Here is a 24,433-nt window from a genome sequence, read left to right on the forward strand (position 1 = left end):
CTTCGTCCGCGAACGACACGTCCCTATTGAATAGAAGTGAGCAAAAAGAAGCGTCGCCAAACGACAACTTTTTCTCCTCCGGAATCAAAACAACGTCCACATCCGCGGAGGTCCCCCAACAAAATGGCCCAAATGAAATCCCAAGGAGCCCGCAAAGACCCTCCGTCCACGGCGGAGCATCACGAAAACGGCCAAAGCGACGACGCCGGCGCGGACTCCAAACAGGAACCGGATAACAATACCGGAGCGGCAGGAATGGACGCCGGTGCCGGAGCGGCAACCGAACACCGCGACTCCCCGCCGGCGGACGTCGAAGCCACCGCTTCCCCGGCCGGCGAGAGAGGCGACTACGGCGGGGACGGGAAAGTCTCCGAACCGGCGGCTAAGAGTCCCGCACGGGGCAGCCTGGCTAGCAGTACCGAGTCCGCCCAAGAGGGCTCCCGGGTGCTGAAGCAGGAACAAAGGGAAGCGGGCAACGCTTGTCCCGCGAAGGACAAAAACGAGGCCGCCGCCGCCGGCGCCGTGAAAAGGAGAGCCAGCCTGGAAGTGGCTTCCTCGGACGGGGAGCCGCTCAGTCGGATGGATTCCGAAGACAGGTTCGGAAAAGCTCCGCAAGCATGGCGGCCGCCGTTGCTCCTTATTCGGGGGCAACAGGTTGCCCCCCATTGATCTTCGAGATTTCGCCCAAAATCTATCTTTAAGTTTGTTCTTCCCTGGCGAAATAACATCGATATATTTTCAGTTTAATCCTTAAAAACGAAAGAACATTGTTTTTGGTAAAACCAAGCTCCAAACTGTCGTATTTTCCCTTACAAAATACAAAATAATCTTTTTTTTTTTTTCAAACGTGTTTACCGTATTTTCCGCACTATAGGGCGCACCGGGTTATAGGGCGCACCCCCCAAAAATAGTTTTTGGTCATATCTTCCATAGCTAAGGCGCACCGGATTAAAAGGCGCTACAATGGGAACGTGGACAAAACAGTCAGATGGTTCAGTCCAACTGATTACCCCCTTAACATTCCCAAAGCTTGCAAAGAAGCAAATACGTGTCGTAGACACGTGCGGATGCGGTGTCCGTACGATGTCACTCAAATGCATCCTTTCAAATATCATTCGGAAGGTTAAAGTCTTGGGATTCAAGAAATGCCAACCATTCCTTAGTTTCTATTTTCTTTTTCGCTCGCAACTTTACTGTGCATTTGACAATGAACACTTGGAATTGAGTTGAATTCACTCAACTCATCACAGCAACATCAAGATCGTTCTAAAACAAGATACCGGGAAAATATAAAGCCGCGTAGCTCACCTAAGTTCTCACGTTCAATAATGATACGCAATCATGGTTTTCTTACAACCGTGAGTGAAGTAAATCCAGGAGAGTAAATTATTTGCAAATACAGACTAATGAAACATGTTTCTTTATGGCGTACTTTAGCAAGCTTGCTACGCCATCGCTAAACTCGGCCAATTGCAGGGTTTGTTTTGGCCCTCTAGCCTATCCGAGGCTCCGAATAACTTTAGCCAATAGTGATCGATTCAAATGATGATTGACACATTGGTTAGCCAATGAAACGCCGGTATATAAATCCCAGCATACACCGCGGACTACTCCACGTTCGGGGGGAATTGAGTCGGCGGCTGTTGCGTAAGTTGCGAGACCTTGCGAATTTAATATTGAGCCATATATAAGGCGCACTGTATTATAAGGCGCATGGTCAGCTTTTCAAAAAAAAAGGCTTTTAGGTGCGTCTTATAGTGCGGAAAATACGGTAGCTTGGACATTCACCGTAGAAGGAAAAAATACATGCAGATAGAATTAAGTCGAATAATACATTTCTTATTTTCGGCATTAAATTATTGTTAGTAATACAGTGGAACCTCGGTTCTCGACCATAATCCGTTCCAGAACCCTGTTCGAGAACCGATTTGTTGGATCACCGAAATAATTTTTCCCATTAAAAATAATGTTAATCATTTTAATCCGTTCCAACACCCTGAATTTTTACCTTGTTAGTTCAACGTAAACATAAAGCTAACCCAGGCTAATCGTACGTCCGCGTTATCGTAATCTTCCGTACGAAAGGTTACGCTAACGTGGACGTGTAAAAATAAAAAAAAATCAGGTCGTTTACACATCATTTAGCACCCGGGTCTCCACAACAAAAGGGTGAGCGGTTCATTGGAAATGGGGCTCCGTTCCAACACCCTCAATGTTGGGCTCTGTTCCAACACCCTGAATGTTTAACTTGAATGTTTAACGTAAATTTAAAGCGAACCCAGGCTAATCGTACGTTCGCGTTATCGTAATATTCCGTACGAATAAGGATTTCTCACCTTTGTGGTGGTCAGCAGAAGGCGCTCGCACACCTCCTTCATATTTGGCTATCATTTCTTTCTTGAATGCAATAGTTGTACGCACTACTTTTCTTTTTCCCCCTGTAGCAACTTTGCTGCTTGCACTGACTTTCTTTGGAGGCATAATAAGGGGCTAAAACACCCAAACGCCGCTCAGCATCACACCCTAGCGTACGCACTCACGCATTACCGGCGTTCGAACTCCGATTTTTTTTGACCGAACAGCGAAGCAAGAATTTCTCAATTTTTGGTCGGACTCCGATTTGTTCGAACTGGGAGGCGTTTGAAAACCGAGGTTCCACTGTATACTGATAAAAGGGATAACCACAAACCTGTCTTTTTTCATTTTCTTCTTTTATATTTCCTTTTTTTTCTTAACTTTTATACAACAATAATGATTTGTAATATAATGCATCAAAGAAAGTGAGCCGATTGAGAGCCGGCTCTCTTTAATGAGTTGAGCCGAAAAAGCCGGTTCTCAAAAAAGAGGCGGACTTCCTTTCACTACATCAAACCACTCGCTTCGTTTGCAACAGAAAAAACCATACCGAGATAGAGGCTACCATGGCGAACTTGTTTGACTTGATTGATTTACCGTTTGGTGATAGTCGGTGTTTACCCGATGGTACCCATATTTGACAAAATTGCCTTTTTCCGTACAGATTTTCTTGTACGTCGTACACGTCTTAAAATGCATAATAAACGTACATTGTACAGCAAAAACATACTGGTTGACAGGTATGATAATGCATCAAAGCAAGTGAGCCGTTTGAGAGCCGGCTCACTTTAATAAATTGAGCCGAAAAAGCCGGTTCTCTAAAAAGAGACGGACTTCCTTTCACTACACAACTACCCCGGAATGATGCATGATGGGAAATCCCCAGGCGGCAGACGCATGTGCACAGTAGCATCAAACCCCTCGCTTCGTTTGCAATGGAAAAAACCATACCGAGTACCAAGATAGAGGCTACTGCGGCGAACTGGTTTGACTTGATTGATTTGCCGTTTCTTTATAGTCGGTGTATACCGGATGGTACCCATCATTGACAAATTTGCGATTTTCCGTACAGATTTTCTTGTACGTCGTACACGTCTTAAAACGCATGATAAACTTACTTTGTACGGCAAAAACGTACAGCTTGACAGGTATGTAACCTCGATATGTTTCCAGTTAAGTCCTTGTAGACAAAAAGATTGTTTTGGGTAAAACTAATGTCAAAAGTGGCAGCACGGCGGCGCAGTGGTTAGCGCATGTGCGGCACAGTTCATGTCTTGGGAACCTCCTGCGTGGGTTCAAATCCAGCTCCAGACTTCCTGTGCGGAGTTTGTATGTTCTCCCCGTGCTTGCGTGGGTTTCCTCCGGGCACTCCTGTTTCCTCCAACATTCCAAAAACATGCATTTCAGGTGAATTGGACGGTCCAAATTGTCCCTAGGTGTGAACGAGCAAGTTGTCTGTTCCTGTGTACCCTGCGATTGGCTGGCAACCAGTTCAGGGTGTCCCCTGTCCACTGCCCGATGATTGCTGGGATGGGTTCCAGCACCCCCGCGACCCTACTGAGGATAAGCAGTGTAGCTAATGTCAAAAGTGCTCCTGTTTGGAATCCTCATTTGTTTTCCAAATAGCCGTTTTTTACAGCCAACCATGACTTGTATGTATCTGGTTTACATTTTAGGCAGGGGAGTCAAATTCATTTTAGCTCAGGGGCCACATGCTCGAAAAAAACATTCTAACGGGATTTAAATGAGTATTTATACAGTATGTCACAAAAGTGAGTACACCCCTCATATTTCTGCAGAGATTTCATCATACTACAACAACCCTGAAGAAACAATGAAAAGAAGTCAGTGTGAAGCTTATCAAGCAACTCAAAATATAGCAAAACCCCTAGCAACAAAAGTGAGTATACCCCAAAAGTGCTACACCCCTAATACGTCTAAACAAAGTATTGCTTGTTATTTTCACTCCAAAATACCCTGTGACTTTTTACTTACTCTTACTAGGTCTCGGGTCTAAATAGGTAGCAGTTGTCTTCAATTCGTAGTACACTCTGTCATACTGGTCACTGAAACTCCCAATATGGAACACCATGGCAAGGAACTCTCCAAGGACCTTCAAAACACGAATTGTGGCAGTATATATGGGTGGTTAAGGCTACAAGATGATTTACAACACCCTGAAGTGGAGTTGAAGTACAGTGGGCATATTCCTCTAGCGTTTTAAAAAATAAGGTTGCACTCACAACAGAGCTTGTGCTGTTGTCCAAAGAAGAAGGTGCATAAGTGCTGTCAGCATTGCTGCAGAGATTGAAGGGGTGGTGGGTCAGCCTGGAAGTACTCCGACCATACACTTAAGGAACTTTCACTCTAGGGTGTACTCACTTTTGTTGCAAAGAGGTTTCGTTATTGATGGCTATATTTTGAGTTTGTATTTAGGGGAAAAGTCATTGAGTTTGCTATATAAGGTTTACACAGACGGTGTTCTAGTTAATATTATAGTGACATTTCTTCAGAATTTTAAGGGGTTTACTCCCTTTTGTGACATATTGTATGCTATTGTTGTCACTTATCAGTCTGCACGGTGTCCCTGAGTTATATAAACGAGTGGAGATGAATTTAATTGTTTTTCTTTTCTCTCTTTTTGAAAATGCATAGTTGCTAAACGCTACAATAGATAAATCCTAGTGAAGGATCTGTTCAGTAAAAAATGTTTTATAATCATATCTTACCCGGCGTAATCCTCCAAAAGGATCGCCACCCCTCCAGCTTAAGGCACGCTCATTCATTGAGTCGTCGGGACCCCATGAGAACGTTCTTTTGACGACGTGTATTTTAATTACATGCTGCTTTTTGGGGTTTTACTCACTTTTGTTCAGAAACCGTTACAATGATCACAATTTAACTGTGAGCCTCCAAAAGGACCGCCACCCCTCCAGCTTGAGGCACGCTCATTCATTGAGTCGTCGGGACCCCATGAGAACGTTCTTTTGACGAGGTGTATTTTAATTACATGCTGCTTTTTGGGGTTTTACTCACTTTTGTTCAGAAACCGTTAACAATGACAAAAAACTATTGTAGTGTAAACATTTATTTTAATGCCGTTAAAGGGGGCAGTGTGTTTTATTTAGCGCCTCCTAGTAGTAAAAGACTCTTGCAGTAAAAAAACAATATTTATTTGATTAATAAGAAATAACACATGAAGTCTAATGTGTCATGACGACTGATTCATTTCACCTGTGCCCGCTCGCTGATTGGTTCCCCGTCCTATTTAAGCTCCGTCCTTTCACTCGCCTGTTGTCAGTCCATCAGCGAACCTCTGTTTTCACAAGGCAAGCATTTTTGACTCCGACTCCCGTCGGTCCCGTTTTTCACCCGTTTTCCACCCGTCCGTTCCCGATTTCCCCGTTTGTCTCCAAAAGTGAAACGAGTTTGACACCTTTCCAAAAATAACACCGTTTTTTTTTTCTCTCTTCCTTGTTGTTTTAGCATCAGCAGCACGCTCATGGACATGGAGAGCATCGCGTCGAGCGGGCGTTCGACCCCCGCCATGTTGGCCGGCTCCTCGGCCGTCGGGAACGGCTCGGTGGCCGTCAACGGCAAGTCCCTAAGCTACACGTGCTGTTGGGACCACTGCCAGGCTCACTTCCCTTGCAGCCCCGACCTGGCCGACCACATCCGAGCCACGCACGTGGACGGACAAAGAGGAGGAGTCAGTATTCCACGTTATTTCCGGTTTGCTTTCGAAAATACGCGTTTTCTCAGTTTCCTTAGTTCCGTAAATTCTGGACTACCTGATTAAAAGCCGCATGCACGGATTTAAACAGCCGTAAATGTGAACTCCTTCCCGTCCATTTCTTTTTTGGGAAAGTCAAATCACATTAGGGCAGCACGGCGGCGCAGTGGTTAGCGCTTGTGCGGCACAGTTCATGTCATGGGAACCTGTCGTGGGTTCAAATCCAGCTCCAGACTTCCTGTGCGGAGTTTGTATGTTCTCCCCGTGCTTGCGTGGGTTTCCTCCGGGCACTACGGTTTCCTCCCACGTTCCAAAAACATGCATTTCAGGTGAATTGGCCGGTCCAAATTGTCCCTAGGTGTGAATGAGCGAATGAGTTGTCTGTCCCTGTGTGCCCTGCGATTGGCTGGCAACCAGTTCATGGTGTCCCCTGCCCACTGCCCGGAGATGGCTGGGATGGGCTCCAGGCCCCCCCGCGACCCTAATGAGGATAAGCGGTACGGCTGATGAGATGAGATGAAATCACATTATTTGTGACCCCCTTAATCACAAATGTCTCAAAGGACTGCACAGGTTACAAGGACACCATCCCCTGATGTTAAACCGACATGAGGGTGAGGAAGCACTCAAAATGAGGAATAGAGGAAATCTTAAGAAGGGGTCTCACAAGTGGTCATCCCCCTTCCAGTGCAATAGATTTAACATTGGGCAATGGTACACAAAACATAGGTCTATATATCTAGATAGATAGATAGATACTTTATTCATCCCCGTAGGGAAATTCACACTTCCAGCAGTCTACCCCGTTGTTTATTAACAGATGAACATGATGCCCTAGGGGTGCTTGTAGCGATGTGGATGACGTCACACGCTAGTCCAAAAGTTCGACATCCCTGCGGCAGATGGAAATCTTTTTCTTTGTGTCCAGGGATACACCACCTCGTGTTAGCGAGTCCGTCTCCTCTCCGATTCCCGTAGGCTTTCGTGTCTCTGTATAGCGACGCTGAAGCCGGATTGCTCCGGGTGGCTACACGTTAGCGTCCGGAATGCTAAACGTGAGCCACGTTTCCGCAAAACACAGCAACTGCGCTCCCCGTGCGCTTCGATGTTTTCCACCAGCACTCGTTGATCTTATTTGGTCGTGAGTTCGCATTTACCATGATTACGGATGGTACCGAAGACTTATAACGCCGCTAGCCGCTTAGCTAGCTCCGGCTCTTCCTCCACGATAGGCCCCTTCATCACACCGGCACGAGAATTCTTCAGGGCAAGGAGTTGAAATTCCTTGAATACACGCATTTCTTGTGCGTTAAAACCCATGTCCATAGGATAGAAGTAATCCATAGTGTAGTTGTCAAAACGGGAAGAAAAAACACCGAAGATAGGAGCAGACAATAAAACAATAGGGCAGCTGCTGGAAAAGGCAGCCGCTCGTGGCAGCGCCGCTTTGATCTAGACATCTATCTAGACATTTGTCTATATATATAGACATCTATCCATCTAGACATCTATCTATCTTGGTCATATCCCTCAAGAGGGGTGACCCAACAGTAAGACAAAAACAAAGAAAATAAAAAAGTGAAAAAGAAGCAAAAAAAACACAAGAATTTTTGGGGGACCATGGCCAACCCAAATACCCAAACAAGTTGGGCACCTCGGCACCCAAGTCGGTCACGCTTTCGTCCCTCCAGATGAATCGGGACACAAGAAAGCGGCCATGTCACCCGAATCAGGGTGACACAACACACTCTTGTTCAACAGCTTTCGCTGGTTTACCCCCGCCGCATCATACAGGTGCCCTGCCCATCCCTTAGAATGCGTCCAAACATCCCACTATCCTTTTACAACTATTTACAACAGTTTTGATGGTACCGTAAATTCTGGACTACCCGATTAAAAGCCGCATGCACGGATTTAAAGAAGAAAGTCGACATTGTTTTAAACAGCCGTAAATGTGAACTCCTTCACGTCCATTTCTTTTTTTGTGAAAGTCAAATCACATTAATTTGTGAGGCCCTTAATCACAAATGTCTCAAAGGACTGCGAATTGAAACCATGTAATTTTTTAATCCTGCCCTGGTTTGGCTTACGTGCACTACGATCGTCTTAAATTGAATGAATGAACTTTATTTCGAACATTGTAAAATAAAAACAGGACAAAAACTACGACTCAGTAACAAAATCATGTTAACATAACATGTTGGAAAAGGGGTAGTATGAAGCAGACGCTTATTTTCCCTACCCCTTCATCTTCCCTATTAAATACATTTTACAGATGCTCTTCTCTTCTTGTGTCTAATATAACAAAGTCTCGTGGGTATACATATTACATAGGTTGGATATCTCATCTCATTAGCCGTACCGCTTATCCTCATTAGGGTCGCGGGGGGGCTGGAGCCCATCCCAGCCATCTCCGGGCAGTGGGCAGGGGACACCCTGAACTGGTTGCCAGCCAATCGCAGGGCACACGGGGACAGACAACTCATTCGCTCATTCACACCTAGGCACAATTTGGACCGGCCAATTCACCTGAAATGCATGTTTTTTGGAACGTGGGAGGAAACCGGAGTGCCCGGGGGAAACCCACGCAAGCACGGGGAGAACATACAAACTCCGCACAGGAAGTCTGGAGCTGGATTTGAACCCATGACAGGTTCCCATGACATGAACTGTGCCGCACAAGCGCTAACCACTGCGCCGCCGTGCTGCCAGGTTGGATATCAATAATTATAATAATAACAATAGTCTCACATTTTATACACTAATCATCGTAGTACCCATCTATTAAGGTTATAATGCTACTAGTCTCTAAATATCATTGAGACACCAATAATAACAACAATAGCAATAATAACAGTTATGATATAATAATAGTAACAATAACAAAAAGGTTAACTCTCGTTGTAAATGCAGTATTTCCAATCTCTAGTATCACTCATATCCCATTTTCTTCATCTCTGTATTCCGCCAGTAATGTTTTTTTGTATTTAAATTCGAACATGTGAATAGTTGGACATTGTTTGATCTGGTCTTGTAAATTGTTCCAAAGTTTGACTCCGCACACAGACACACACATACTTTTCCTGGTGGTTCTCACCTTTGGGATTTACTACAGACCCTTAAATTATAATTTCCCTCTTTCCAAATGAATCAATTTTGGATGTTTTCTGGCACTATGTTTTTGTTGACCTTAAATAGCAGTTGTGAAGTGAAAAAATTTACTAAATCATCTAATTTTCATCATTTGGACTGAAGGAATAAAATAAGAGTATGATCCTGTGATCCTACTCTGTGTATGGTTCTTATTGCACGTTTTTGGAGGATAAAAAGGGGCTGGAGTCAACTTTTGGAATCAGACTTCTGCACAATATTTGGAACGACGCGGTGAAAATTCCTACGTGTCCTTTTGGTCTCCGAGCCTTACGTCGTCGTGAAAGGAGCCGTATATGGCTCGCGAGCCGAAGGTTCCCCGCCAATGTTCCCTGTAATTTTCCAGGGGTCTGAGCGTTCACACAAAGTCGGTGAGCAACGCTCGAAACAACAGTGAGCAACAGCAATCCCAAGTGTGGCAACTAAGTCATTATCAAACATGTCCAAAACTTGACATCAAGTTATATTTTGCTGAGTTTCCGGCAATGCGAAAAAATTGGTCGGTTGCACAATACACAACTGTATTTAATCACATGTTTTTAGTGGAAGTACAATGTTGGCAACAAGATTGACTTGGTATAATTGGAAATTATTTGAATGCAACACAAACTATTTTTTCTTTTCTCTGTTTTTTCCATTTTTTAAATTCCTTTAAAACAATCTCATTGTGTTTATTTTTTCCTAGCTGTTATTTTTTTCTTTTTGTTCTCTATTTCCTTTTTTTCCTTTGTTTCTTTCTTTACTTTTTTTCTGGCTTTTTTTTCTGATTTTTTTCTTCGTTTTTCTCTTCCTTTTTTTCTAAGCTTTTCACTCCTTTTTCATTTTGGTATTTTTTTCTTTTTTGTTCTATTCGCCCCTTCTTTTTAGTCATTTGTGCATAATTTTAGGACCGAAAGAGCCGGTTCCTTTTTAGTGAGCCGAGCCGAAGAAGCCGGTTCTCGACAAACTCTACTAACTTTACTCAACTTTACTCGACTTCAAAATACCACATTTAGGACACAATGTCAGGGGAACCCGTGTATTTTTGACCTTCATGCACTGTAACTTTGACTTAAGTCGCTTCTTAATTAGTAATTTTGAGCCCTCATTTTTGTGCCCTGGCTAGATTTTCTTGCTAAGAATGTAGAGGGAACACTAATCCTGACCCCTGGTTTAAAGGAGCAGCGCGTAGTCCGAAATCGACGGTCTTTGTGTTCATGGGTTGTCTTTACGAATGCCTGTGATTGTCTTTCAGGTGTTCGTCTGTCTGTGGAAGGGCTGCAAGGTCTACAACACTCCGTCCACAAGTCACAGTTGGCTGCAGAGACACATGTTGACCCACAGCGGAGACAAACCCTTCAAGGTGACAAACCAGCTTACACGATGTCCTCAAATGTCCCAGTTGGAAGACGACTCCAATAGTCGACGAGTCCCCGACCATTGAAACGATTGGTGGAATAATGGGCTATTTTTTTGTTGGATTTTAGCATGAATTACGTGGCGAATCATCAGGGTTGGGTAGGGTTACTTTAACTGGATTACTTTCAATGACTTTTGGATTACTCCAATACCAAATATGCTAATAAAAGACAAAAGAAACTAAATATGAATCAAATGATGACTCGCAACACGTGGTAAGCTTTCTCTCCTGGCTTTGATCTCTTTGATCTCCGGCAAAACGAACATAAAATGCGACCAGGGTTGGGTAGGGTTACTTTAACTGGATTACTTTCAATGACTTTAGGATTACTCCAATAGCAAATATGCTAATAAAAGAAAAGAAACTAAATATGAATAAAACGATGACTCACAACACGTGGTAAGCTTTCTCTCCTGGCTTTGATCTCTTTGATCTCCGGCAATACGAACAGCATATTTGGTATTGAAGTCATTGAAAGTAATCCAGTTAAAGTAACCCTACCCAACCCTGGTTGCATTTTATGTTAGTTTTGCCGGAGATCAAAGAGACCCTGAACTGGTTGCCAGCCAATCAGAGGGCACATAGAGACAGACAACTCACCCGCTCATTCACACCTAGGGACAATTTGGACCGGCCAATTCACCTGACATGCATATTTTTGGAATGTGGGAGGAAACCCATCCTAGCACGGGGGAGAACATGCAAACTCCACACAGGAGGTTCGATTTCATGACCTCAGAACTCTGCCGCCGTGCTGCCCTAACATTTGTCAATTGTCCTTTTTTTAATACTTCACTGATTTACATTGGTGGCAACATGGCGTGACCACAATAATGGAACCACCAAAACGGTGGTGTAGTTTCAGTCGGGCCTTTCATAGTAGACTTGGCAATCTTAAGTGGACAGAGACGTTTACTTTGGACCATGCCCTTAAAGTAGATATTTCATGAGAAGTGTCTGTCCAAAGGACATTTTTCGCCATTGTTAAAATCTGTGCCAGGTCATTTTGAACAAGGCACAATGATTTGTGTGCAAAAAATATTAGATTTGTGGTTTTGGTAACTTGATCTTAAATTTGATTTTAAAAGGCAATAAAACAAGTCTTGAATTTAATGTGCCTTAAGCGATAGGAACCCCGTTGAACAGACTGCATTTTTATTCCCTGTTAAACCGACAACAGACTTATTAGAATAGAATAGAATATACCTTTATTGTCATTGTTACAACGAAACTGGAAGTTTCGCACTCCAGTTCCACATTTTACAGGGAGGATAAGGAAAACAAAGAGATAAAGGAACAAAGAAGATGTTTGTACTGTCCTTGTTGCATAGGCTTTGTTTTCCTCTTGAAGGGGTGAGGGACAGACAGAGATGGCCGGATCCCACTAGATGTTTGATCTTACTGTACTCACATTTTACAGTGAGGATAAGGAAAACAAAGAGATAAAGGAACAAAGAAGATGTTTGTACTGTCCTTGTTGCATAGGCTTTGTTTTCCTCTTGAGGGGGTGAGGGACAGACAGAGATGGCCGGATCCCACTAGATGTTTGATCTTACTGTACTCACATTTTACAGTGAGGATAAGGAAAACAAAGAGATAAAGGAACAAAGAAGATGTTTGTACTGTCCTTGTTGCATAGGCTTTGTTTTCCTCTTGAGGGGGTGAGGGACAGACAGAGATGGCCGGATCCAACTAGATGTTTGATCTTACTGTACCCTTGGTCCAGTGTTTTTTTCCCCTAATTGCTCAGTCCACGTATTGAATGAATTTGGGAAGTACAGTCCTTAAGCATGCCGGATTATTAGCAGCAGTGGAACAGTAAAGGAAACGCAATGCGCAATTGGTGGAGTACATTCAGTGCGATTTTGAAACGGTTTTAACAAGTGACATTTGTCGTTTTTAACGATTAACAACTAATGTTGTTTTGAAAGCATCCGTTTTATTCCAAATAAGTTTGTCCCTCAAGCTCTCGGAGATGGCAAAGTATGTCCGAATTAAATGCATATCATCAAAACCGGCTTGAACGTGACTTGAATTTTACCGAGGCGAGTCAGACTCTATTTACTTTCTTTGTCTGAAAGGAAATGAAATGATGTGCATTTATATAGCTTTTCAAGTCAAGACTTCCCAAAGCGCTTTACAGTGTGCTTCGCATTTCCCAATAGCGGCCGTGCAGCCATGTAAGGCGCTAACCTATTATTATTGGGGGCATTAGGGGTTCAGTGTCTTACCCAAGGACACTTCTGGTGAGCTCAGTCTTTAAATAGTTGGCACGCTTTCCAAGTAGGCGATTTATGAGCTGTACCTGGGTCAAAATACTCCCAGACACGACGACGCGTGAGCGATACCCGGCAGAGATTCTTATCGTGCGAGAATCGGAAAAACGGGTCCGGCGAGAAAAATCCACAACGGAATTCATTCGTTTCTATGATTCTTGTCGATAACGTCGACTCGTCGTTGCGAACCCGTCGTTTCATGGCACCATGTCTGCACCTTTTGAATAGAATAGAATATACCTTTATTGTCATTGTTACAAAATGGGTTGAACATATTGTGACACCGAAATTGGACGTGGCGCTCCAGTTTCACATTTTACAGTGAGGATATAAGAAAACAAAGAAGATAAAGGAACAAATAAGATGTTTGTATTGTCCTTGTTGCAGGCCTTGTTTTCCTCCGGAGGGGGGTGTATGAGAAGGGGGTGAGGGACAGACAGAGATGGCCGGATCCAGCGAGGTGGGGGGAGGTGGAAGCTCTGTACGCATGTTTGATGTTACTGTACACACGGTTGCAGAGTCCACGTATTGAATGAATTTGGGAAGTACAGTCCTTAAGAATACCTGATTAAAGTCGCCGGCGACGATAAAAGCTCCGTCGGGGTGTGCAAGCTACTGTTTATTGATAGCAGCGAGCAGGAGATTTAGCGCTATGCTAACGTTAGCATCCGGTGGAACGTAAACCGCAATCACAATGACCACAATTAGCTCTCTCGGTAGATAGAAGTTTAATGTTTATATTGGGTTATTCATGGGTTTTATGGAGCAGCACGGTGGAGCATTGGTTAGCGCGTGTGCGACACAGTTCTGAGGTCATGAGATCGAACCTCCTGTGTGGAGTTTGCATGTTCTCCCTGTGCTTGCGTGGGTTTCCTCCGGGCACTTGGGTTTCCTCCCACATTCCTAAAACATGCATGTTAGGTTAATTGGTCGGTCCAAATTGTCCCTAGGTGCGACTGGCTGGCAACCAGTTCAGGGTGTCCCCTGCCCACTGCCTGAAGATAGCTTGGATGGGCTCCAGCACCCCCGTGACTTTACCGAGGATAAGCGGTGCAGATAATGGATGGATGGGTTTTATGGATATCGATTCTGGGTGTTTATTCTGCGGATCTTTGCGTTTTCTTGACAATAACTCTTCCGAATCTGCAGTGCGTGGTCGGAGGCTGCAACGCCACCTTCGCTTCTCAGGGCGGGCTGGCAAGACACGTCCCCACTCACTTCAGCTCCCAGAATTCCTCCAAAGTGTCCAACCAGGGAAAACTGAAAGAAGAGTCGCCGTCCAAGGCCGGCCTCAACAAGAGGAGGAAGCTCAAGAACAAGCACAGGCGCTCCTTGCGTACGTCCATGGCACGCACACATGCAATTACAATTCGATTTCTTCTCATCGTATGCAAAAAGATTCCAGGGTCAAAACTTTGGAGAGAAAGAAAGATAAGACTGTCAGGACGAATAGGCAAAAACAAAATGATTGCAACGTAGTGCTTAGAAAAACTGTCCTTTCTATCTATCTCTATCTAGACATCTATCTCTATCTATCTGGACATCTATCTATCTCTATCTATCTAGACATCTATCTATCCAGACATCTATACATCTATATAGACGTCTATCTAGACATCTCTCTCTATCTATCTAGACATCTATCTAGACATCTAGACATCTATCTATCCAGACACCTATACATCTTAATAGACATCTATCTAGACATCTATCTCTATGCATCTATCTATCTAGACATCTATCTATCTATCTAGACATCTATTTATCCAGACATCTATACATCTATATAGACATCTATCTAGACATCTATCTCTATTTATCTATCTAGACATCTATACATCTATCTAAACATCTATCTATCTAGACATCTATCTATCTAGACATCGATCTATACATGTAGACATCTATCACTTCTATCTGGACATCTATCTATCTAGACATCTATCTATCTAGACATCTATCTATCCAGACATCTATACATCTATCTAGACATCTCTATCTATCTAGACATCTCTCTCTATCTATCTAGACATTGTTCTCAGCTTAGGGATGCTGCTGGAAAAGTGAATTTCCCTTCGGGGATGAATAAAGTATCTATCTATCTATCTATCTCTATCTAGACATCTATTTATCCAGACATCTATACATCTATATAGACATCTATCTCTATTTATCTATCTATCTAGACATCTATACATCTATCTAAACATCTATCTATCTAGACATCTATCTATCCAGACAACTATACATCTATCCAGACAACTATACATCTAAGTAGACATCTATACATCTAACTAGACATCTATCTATACATCTAGACATCGATCTATACATCTATCTCTATCTATCTGGACATCTATGTATTTCAATCTATCCCTATCTATCTATCTAGACATCTATCCATCTATCTAGACATCTATCTATCTATACATCTAGACATTTAGACATCTATCTATACACCTATCTATCTATATCTACCTTGGTCATATCCCTCAAGACAAACATACAAAAACAAGGAAAATAAAAGGGAAAGGTCTCGCAAACCCTAGTTATAGGGTCACTCAATGTGAGAGGATGTGGAAGTAAAGCGACTGAGTGGAAGAAAGAGGCGATCGGAAGGATGATGACTAAAAGGAAGGTTGATATGTTGGCCTTGAGTGAAACAAAAAAACTGTCCTAAGTTGTAATGATAATATTGCAGTGAAGAATATTACTCGAGAAAAAAACAGTTACAGGCTAATGTATTTGTTTAATGAATGAAATTAGTGTGCGCTAAATCAGAATCTTCGGTCTCAGTATCGCCCTCTGCCATCAGGCAAAAGAATTGCGTGCCTCACTCTACATCTGCTCTGCACAGTAATACATACTCATTTTCTTAATAATGTTCATATTGTATGAAAATTCAGCGATTTGGAAGAAATAAAATCCCCAAATTTTGAAGTACTGTAAATGAGAAAGTATACATATAACCGTTATTATATTTGTAAATTTCATAATGCATAACCTCACCCGCCTCTCCGTACTGCACATCACTGCTTTGTCATACAAAAAAAATGATCTCATTTTTCAGTTTTTTCCTAGTAAATGCTGTCTAGACACCGAGTAGAACTCTCTTGCCCAAAATACTAAAACTAAAACGAATCTGATTTCTATTTTGTGTGCATGTTTTTCTTTTCAGCCCGTCCTCACGATTTTTTCGACGCCCAGACCATGGACGCCATCCGCCATCGAGCGATATGCCTCAACCTGGCCACGCACATAGAAAGCCTCGGAAACGGGCACAGCGTTGTGTTCCACAGCACGGTAAGCACGCGCAGGGTGCAAAAAATAACAGTTTTGGGGTTTAATTTAGAGTTGCAAATAAGGATTGAACGTTTTTTCTTAAAGCAGTGTCTAAACTTACAAAACGTTTCCGTTTCAAGAAAAAAAAAAGATTTTTTTTCCAAATCAAACCTTTGCTTTATTCCGATTTCGAAATCTCCGTTCGGTTTGGAAATTTCGGTTCGTTTGTCAATTTGCATACTCCGCAACCAATCAGAAGCCTGCATCGAATAACTTCCTGCTTCCGGACTTTCCCGAGCGTTATAAGGTCCTGCATTTGCATATCGTTTTCCAAAATAGACGCACAGAGAAAACAAGAAAAATTGAGAAGTGCTTAGGAATCAAGCCAAAACCTCAGCCCCAGGAGAAAAATTCAAAAGAAGCTAACAAAATTGATGACGCTCCAAAACGTAAACGTACATTAAAAGCATCGTGGAAAGAGGAGTTCATGTGGTTTGTAGCAGATGACGCAACGCAAACATTGCATGAATGAAGATGAGTCAATACAGGTACATACTGATGGCGATGTCATATACAGTAATCCCTCGGTTATCGCGGTTAATGGGGACCGAGACCACCCGCGAAAACTGAAAATCCGCGAAGTAGCGGCGCCCCTTCAAAAATGCTTTAAAAAACATATACAGGTATACAATAGGTAGTACAAATAACCGCTCGCTTTTGGTATAATGAAGTCAAACTTGAGATGAAATGTGACAGAAGAGAATATACTTACGTCGCGTTGCCGTGTTCCTCCATGATAAACTGAGCGCCACATACGAAGGGGGTGAGGTGGGAGGAGTTAAAGGAGGGATGTGAGCGAAGCAGTAACTCACCATGACTAAGCATTGTGTCAGGGCCTCCCCCTCCCCTTCACAATAAGAGTGTCCACACCGTGTCCTCAGTTGACATAAGCTCGCGCTCAATGGCGTCAAGTCAATAAATGCATTTATTGAGAAGGTAAGGTATATTTTTTAGACCCGCGAAGCTCTGAACCCGCAAAAGTGGAACTGTACATGCAATGAATGTTATAAGTAGATTTATAATAAACTTAATTTTAAAGTGTTGGCCTGTTATATATTCTGATCATCAAACCTTAATACTTCGCCACAATTGTTTTTCTTTGCGATTTGTCTTATTATGTCTCAAGTTGGGAAAAATGTGGCAGGCAACTCACTTTTTCTCATGAGTTTTAGACACTGCTTAACGACATTTTTTTAATGTCCTCTTTATTCAAATATTGAAGACGGATAGAAAAAGAGTGCACATAACAACAGAATATTCTGGAATATAAAACAATAAAAACAAGTGTTTGTCAATTAACTTGGGAATAAACAAAAGTACACCTAAATGTATGTCATACATCTACAAATATGTATGATACTCTTCCTACCAAGATCATATTTAAATTTTATGTGTCGCAAACTAATGTATCTGCAAAGAAATATACAAAAATGTAAGCCCACCTTTCAAAATGTTGTCATTTTTTGGTTAAATCTTTGAATGTGATCAACGTTCCCAATATGAAATATGCTCAAGAGTCTCCCCCTTGTGTCATTATTATTAACAAGTTTCTTTTTACCCGATTTATTTTATTTACCGTATTTTCCGCACTATAAGGCGCACCTAAAAGCCTTTATTTTTTTCAAAAGCTGACCATGCGCCTTATAATACAGTGCGCCTTATACATGGATCAATATTAAGTCGCAAAGTCTTGCAACTAAGGCAAGCAGCCGCCGACTCGATTTTCCCCGAACGCCAAGTAGTCCGTGGTGTATGCTGGGATTTATTTACCGGTGTTTCATTGGCTAACCAATGTGTCAATCATCATTTGAATCGATCACTATTGGCTAAAGTTATTCGGAGGTCAAGGGGGCGGATCCTTTTTATCATTTACAGGCTGGCATAGGCTAAAGCGGCAAAACAAAGCCTGCAATTGGCCGAAAAAGATGAATGTGTATAGCATGTGGCTGACAGTAGAGAAAGCATTTTTTTCTATTCTGTATTTGTAAATATTGTATTCTCCTGGATTTACTAAACTCACGGATATAAGAGGACCACGGCTGCACATTATTATGAACACAACGACTTCGGTGAGCTACTCCGGCTATATATTTTCCCTGTAGCTTGTTTCAGACTGAACTCGATGTTTCTGTGATAAGCGGTGCAGATAATGGATGGAACGGAGTGTCTATTTTTAAATCAAACTCAATTCCAAGTGTTTATTGTCATATGCACAGTAAAGTTACGAGCGAAAAAGAAAATAGAAACTAAGGAATGGTTGGCATTTCTTGAATCCTAAGACTTTAACCTTCCGAATGATGGAACGATGCATTTGAGTGACATCGTACGGACACTGCATCCGCACGTGTTCTCGACACGTATTTGCTTCTTTGCAAGCTTTGGGAATGTTAAGGGGGTAATCAGTTGGACTGAACTATCTGACTGTTTTGTCCACGTTCCCATTGTAGCGCCTTATAATCCGGTGCGCCTTATGTATGTCAAATATAGGACCAAAAACTATTTTTTCAGGGTGCGCCCTATAACCCTGTGCGCCTTATAGTGCGGAAAATACGGTACTTATTTTCAATTTTTATTTTCCTCTTTGTTTTGTTTCACAATGAAACAGTCCAACGCAGTCACCGTTGAAAATTTCGTGCCAATTTAGTTTGTAATGATGTCATGTTCAATTAAAAAAAGGATTTAAAAATGTACAGTAACTTTTTTTTTTTTTTAATAAAAATAAGTCATGGTACCCTCTGCCGGACTAAAGTGGTACTACAACTATCAGCGTCACAAATGTATGGCTCTTAAATGACGTCATGCAACGAATCGAGGAGCTAATTGGTTGTAAGCGATAGATAGAAATTCCCACTTCCAGCAGTATCAATGTGTTGAAAAATAAAATAACAAAAGATATAGAATACAAAAATACCCAATATATCGTGTTGATATATCGTGTCAAACTCGGGGCCACACGATAAAACAAACATTCTGTCGGGGGCCAGACGAGTAGATTAAAGAGAAAGAAAAAGAGAGATAAAGAAATAAGAGAGAGAGGGAGGGAAAAGGAGAGAGGGCGGGACATAGAAAGAAAAAGAGAGAGAAGGAGAGAGCGAGAAACAAAAGCGATAAAAAGAGAAGCCGTGAGAGAGGGGGAAAGAAAGGGAAAGGAAGAAAGAAATCCAAAAAGAAATAGAAAGACAGAAGGAGAGAAAAGGGAAAAGAAAGCGCAAAAGGTAGGAAGAGGGAAAGCGAAAAGGAAAAAAGGAAGTTAGAGCAAATGGAGTTAGAGAGAGAGACAGAGACAGAGACAGAGAGACAAGTACAGTGTCTTTGTGAGAGGCACCTGGCTTTGGCAACATCAAGTTGACATATTTCAACCTGACGCTTGTTTTTCTCTTGCGCTTCTCTGAGTGTTGTCTCGCGGGCTGGATTCAATCCCTTAGCGGGCCTGATCTGGCCCGCGGGCCGCCTGTTTGACACCTGTGATATAGAGTATTTAAATAATGCTACAGGAAAATACACACTGTGATCAAAAATAGGGTCATATGCAAATGTCGGGTTGGGGTTTAATTTGGGCTTTTACTCCCCCGGGTGGAGTTAAAGAGCCTCATGGCATGAGGAAGAAATGATCTCCTCAGTCTGTCTTATCCATGAGTTATTGCAGCCCTATCTATTCATGTCTGTTGGTCAGATCCCTTAACATCATGAGTTGTAGGGCTCCCTTTCCTGCCTGAGCGCTTGTCTTGGGATCAAGAGGTCCCAGGTTCGATTCCCGGCTCCTCCCTGTTATATGTCGCAGTGTCTTTGGGCAAGACACTAAACCCCTGATGCCCCCAATAAGCATGGCTGACTCCCTATCGGTGTGTGAGAGTGTGTGTGAATGGAGAAGTGTGAAGCACATTGTAAAGCGCTTTGGGAGGTCTTCATTGACTTGAAAATTGTCCTTTTCCCTGATTGGTCCTAACAGAAATGTTGTTTTTCTTCACTTTTTCATGTAACCTGGAGGAAAAAAGTACAAAAAATAGTTCTTGAAATTGAGAAAACACATGAGTTAATCATACCAACATAGAAATTACGAATTTTTTTGTTAAAGCCATCCGCTCACACGAGACTCTCAAACCGCAGTGTCTTGCGATTACACAAAATCAATTTCAGTTCACTGTGCATCCCTCGTGTGCATTATACACGAGCGCCCGTTATACAGTACACAGATAAATACGATAGTTTTTCCTATCCCTAATTGTCGACACTCGAACATATTCTCTTGTGTTTTCAGGTCATCGCGAAGAGGAAAGAAGAATCTGGGAAAGTGAAAGTCCTTTTGCACTGGACGCCTGAAGACATGTAAGTTCTTCAATTTTTTTTTTGCAATGGTGTCACCGCAAATTTATTATGGGTTGTCAGGGTCGATACCGATTATTAGTTTTAAGGAGAGGCCCATAACCGATATTTGGAGCCGTAAAAGCTTCAAATTCAGTGTAGGAAATTGTCAATAATGCAAAAAGAAACAAAAATGTTATCAATTCAAATAAAACTTTATTAGCTCCCTGTCACTGTCAATGATGCAAAAAGAAACAAAAATGTTTTAAATTCAAATCAAACTTTATTAGCTCCCTGACACTTTCTACAGTTAATTGGAATTTTAACAAGACTAATCCTTTACTTCAAAAACTAACAGTGCGGGAAATAAAATGAGGCCTAGCATTGACTCTTATAAAGGTACATAAAAACTGAAATGTCTCCCTGATTTTTTTTTATACAACAAATAATTTAAAAAAGACAAAACGGCTGAAAGTATTTAAATTGAAACAAATTGAAAACTGGGTACTCCTGTTTTAGATCCAGATTGACTAACGTTATGGTAATAGCCAATCACTCCGCCTTCCACTCTAGCGTGCTTTTCATGCTCTCTCGATCACAAACACACGCTTGATTGACCAGCTAATGTTATGATAAGAGCTAATAGATCAGCACCTCAACGTGCTTCCCTGAAACAAGTTCATTACATTTTTTACAGTATATTTGAACCACACGTTTGGGTTTTTTTACCACAAACTTTTTAAAATCTCAAATTTATCAGCGATCTTGATTCACAGGCGCGTCGGGAGTTTGCAGAGCCGCTGCTGAATACTCCGCCGTAACGTTATTCTCTCTGTTTCAGTGGCTCCGCCCCCGGTCGCTTTGGAAAACATTGGAAAAATTTCGCGGCACACCATTCACCAAAAAATGTTATAAAATGACACTGAACAATATGTGTAATGACAATATCATTTATAATACCACCAGTTTTTACAGCACAGACACTTGACAACATCATGATTAATATCTTTATAATTCTCACATTTATTTGGTGCCAAAACCCGGGATGATGTATTTTCTGGCGAGATAGCTGAAGATTGAGGAACGAGTTCGCGGCCTAGCATTTCGGCACCAAATAAATATGAAAATTATAAAGATATTAATCCACGGCTGACCAAAGAAATCAGGCAAAGGCAAATCTGGAGTTTTTAAGGGACTCCTGTACAGCAGGGAAAAAACGATCCGTCCTTGCTAGGCCGAATCTTTTTCTCGCCCACTTCCGGTTTGGAAGTCACAATGGAGTTACACATGAGCTTTCTATCACATACAATGAAAAACCGAAACGTGTGTGTATTTTAATTAGACTATGTGTGTGTATTTTAATGATTCCTCGTACAGTGGAACCTCTCAGTTCGAACAAATCGGTGTCCGACCCAAAATTTCGAGAAATTCTTGCTCCGCTGTTCGGTCAAAAAATCGGACTTCGAACGCCGGTAATCCCTGAGTGCGTACGCTAGGGTGCGATGCTGAGCGGCGTACGGGTGTTTTAGCCCCTTATTATGGCTTTGAAGAAAGTCAGTGCAAGCAGCAAAGTTGCTACAGGTGAAAAAAGAAAAGTAGTGCGCACAACTATTGCATTTAAGAAAGAAATAATAGCCAAATATGAAGGAGGTGTGCGAGCGCCTTCTGCTGACCACCACAAAGGTAAGAAATCCTATTCATAAGATTACGATAATGCGAACGTACGATTAGCCTGGGTTAGCTTTATGTTTACGTTGAACATTCAAGGTAACCATTCAGGGTGTTGAAACGGAGCCCAACTTTACAATGAACCACTCCCCACTTGTTGTGGAGACCCGGGTGCTAAATGACTTGTTAACGACCTGATTTTTTTATTTTTACACGTTCACGTTAGCGTAATCTTTCGTACGGAAGATTACGATAACGCGAACGTACGATTAGCCTGGGTTAGCTTTATGTTTACGTTAAACATTCAAGGTAAACATTCAGGGTGTCGGAACGGATTAAAACGATTTACATTATTTTTAATGGGAAAAATGATTTCGGTGATCGAACAAATCGGTTTTCGAACAGGGTTCTGGTACGGATTATGGTCGAGAACCGAGGTTCCACTGTATATAAAAATAGAAAACAGAAGTTAAAAAAAAAACAGATTAAAACAAGTTAATTTCATCAGAGTTATTTGTAACATATGTGTCTGAGAAATACACAAATAACTAAATGTCATTTACTTTACAGAATGGATTGATTTCTGATAGGTTGGTCGTTTTGGTTGTAACATTTCTCAGAATTCACTGTGTGAATATAACTTGTTTTTATATTCTTAAATATAAAAACAATCTTTCACACACACACACACACACATGAAGTAACGTTTCTATAATCAGTCTAATTGCATCTCTTGTACGTTTATCAGTTTTGTACTCTTTTATTTTGAAGTTGCATTTCCGGTGTATTTATCTGTTTCCTGTGTGACTAAAGTTAACTAGACACACGGGGGCGAGTAGTGTGGCTGATGGGCCACGGACAATGCTAATACATTTTATTTACCTTAATGCTTGTTTTTATTTGTTTAATTCTGCCAACATAGAGTTTATATAAGTTTTAACTTGACCAATTTCTCTTAAACTTTCAGACTGCCCGACGTTTGGGTGAGCGAGAGCGAGCGACCTCAGCAGAAGACCAAAATCGTGCATCTGTCCAAGCTGCCGACGGACACGGCCGTCCTCATGGATCCCAACGTCTGCAGGTGAATAAAACGGACTTTCTTTGTTTTGAAATACACCGTTTGATGTTCGGAATTATGTTTTTTTTCCCTACACACAGGATGTTCTTCTAAGGACTTCTTCTAAAGATATGCAAAGATATCGAGAGAGTTTGGAGCAGGGGTCTCAAACTCAAACTCTCAGGTCTGGTTTCCCACTCGAAAAGCGGTCCACTGTTCTCAAATATATGCATAGTTTTTATTTTTATACACAAAATTTTGATTGAAAATAGATTTAAGAAGAAAATGCATTCGATAATAATATACCAAATAAAAGGACTTTGAGCAGAGAGCTAAATACTTAAGAAAGAAGACTTGATACCATAATGAATGGAGATGATCTCAGGGGCCATGGAAAACGTTCTTGTGGGCCACATCCGGCCCGCGTGCCTCAACTTAGTGACTCACATTTGGTGTAGTTACCGCCTCCTAGTGGTTAGAAAACAATCATTGATGTGAATATCGGGCAGAAATATAGGAACTCTCATATAAACGTGCTGTTTTGAATATGTATAGGTCTAAAGGGAGCTGACTTGATTGTCCACCGTGTTGCGGTTAGCCCCAAAAACTGAAAACCTTGTGAAAGGCTGAGCAAAGAAAGCTTCAGTTCAACAGCAGCTTCCCCTGGACCGTCCCCTGTTTCCCTTCATCCTGAATTTAAATTTAAATCGAATATTTTGCGATTAGATTGCATGGTGCAGCCAAAGTCTTTAAGCTTCAGTTCAACAGCAGAAACTATCCTGTCTTCCTGGACCGTCCCCTGTTTCCCTTCATCCTGCATTTCAATTTAAATCAAATATTTTGCGATTAGAATGTAAGATGCGTCCTCTGTCTTTTAAGCTTCAGTTCAACAGCAGTGACTAGCTCGTCCTCCTGGATTGACCTCGGTTTCCCTTCATCCTGCATTTCAATTTAAATCAATTATTCTGCTATGAGAATGTAACATGTGCCCTCTGTCTTTTAAGCTTCAGTTCAACAGCAGCGACTATCCCTTCCCTCTGGACCGTCCCCTGTTTCCCTTCATTCTGCATTTCAATTTAAATCAAATATTTTGCGATTAGAATGTAAGATGCGTCCTCTGTCTTTTAAGCTTCAGTTCAACAGCAGCGACT

General features: G+C 41.9%; 1 protein-coding gene across 1 annotated transcript; it reads left to right on the plus strand.

The window, feature by feature from the left end:
* The first annotated feature begins 41 nt into the window (after positions 1–41).
* Positions 42–24,336, plus strand: LOC148356277 (zinc finger protein aebp2-like). The gene is made up of 8 exons (XM_088348173.1): positions 42–596; positions 5,842–6,064; positions 10,473–10,580; positions 14,063–14,249; positions 16,092–16,216; positions 20,514–20,581; positions 23,193–23,306; positions 23,384–24,336. Exons 1-8 carry the CDS (start codon positions 124–126, stop codon positions 23,394–23,396), a joined length of 1,311 nt encoding a protein of 436 aa, XP_088204299.1. The 5' UTR covers positions 42–123; the 3' UTR covers positions 23,397–24,336.
* Positions 24,337–24,433: the final 97 nt, after the last annotated feature.

Source organism: Urocampus carinirostris, chromosome 11, assembly GCF_059441175.1.
Source record: "Urocampus carinirostris isolate Australia breed hairy pipefish chromosome 11, RoL_Ucar_1.0, whole genome shotgun sequence".
NCBI lineage: Eukaryota > Metazoa > Chordata > Actinopteri > Syngnathiformes > Syngnathidae > Urocampus > Urocampus carinirostris.

Bases quoted from the DNA above. Each gene is read 5' to 3' on its own strand.
- LOC148356277 (XM_088348173.1), top strand. From the start codon at position 124: ATGGCCCAAATGAAATCCCAAGGAGCCCGCAAAGACCCTCCGTCCACG. The intron at 597-5,841 runs GTTCGGAAAAGC...TTGTTGTTTTAG, and splicing joins CGGATGGATTCCGAAGACAG to CATCAGCAGCACGCTCATGG. The intron at 16,217-20,513 runs GTAAGCACGCGC...TTGTGTTTTCAG, and splicing joins GCGTTGTGTTCCACAGCACG to GTCATCGCGAAGAGGAAAGA.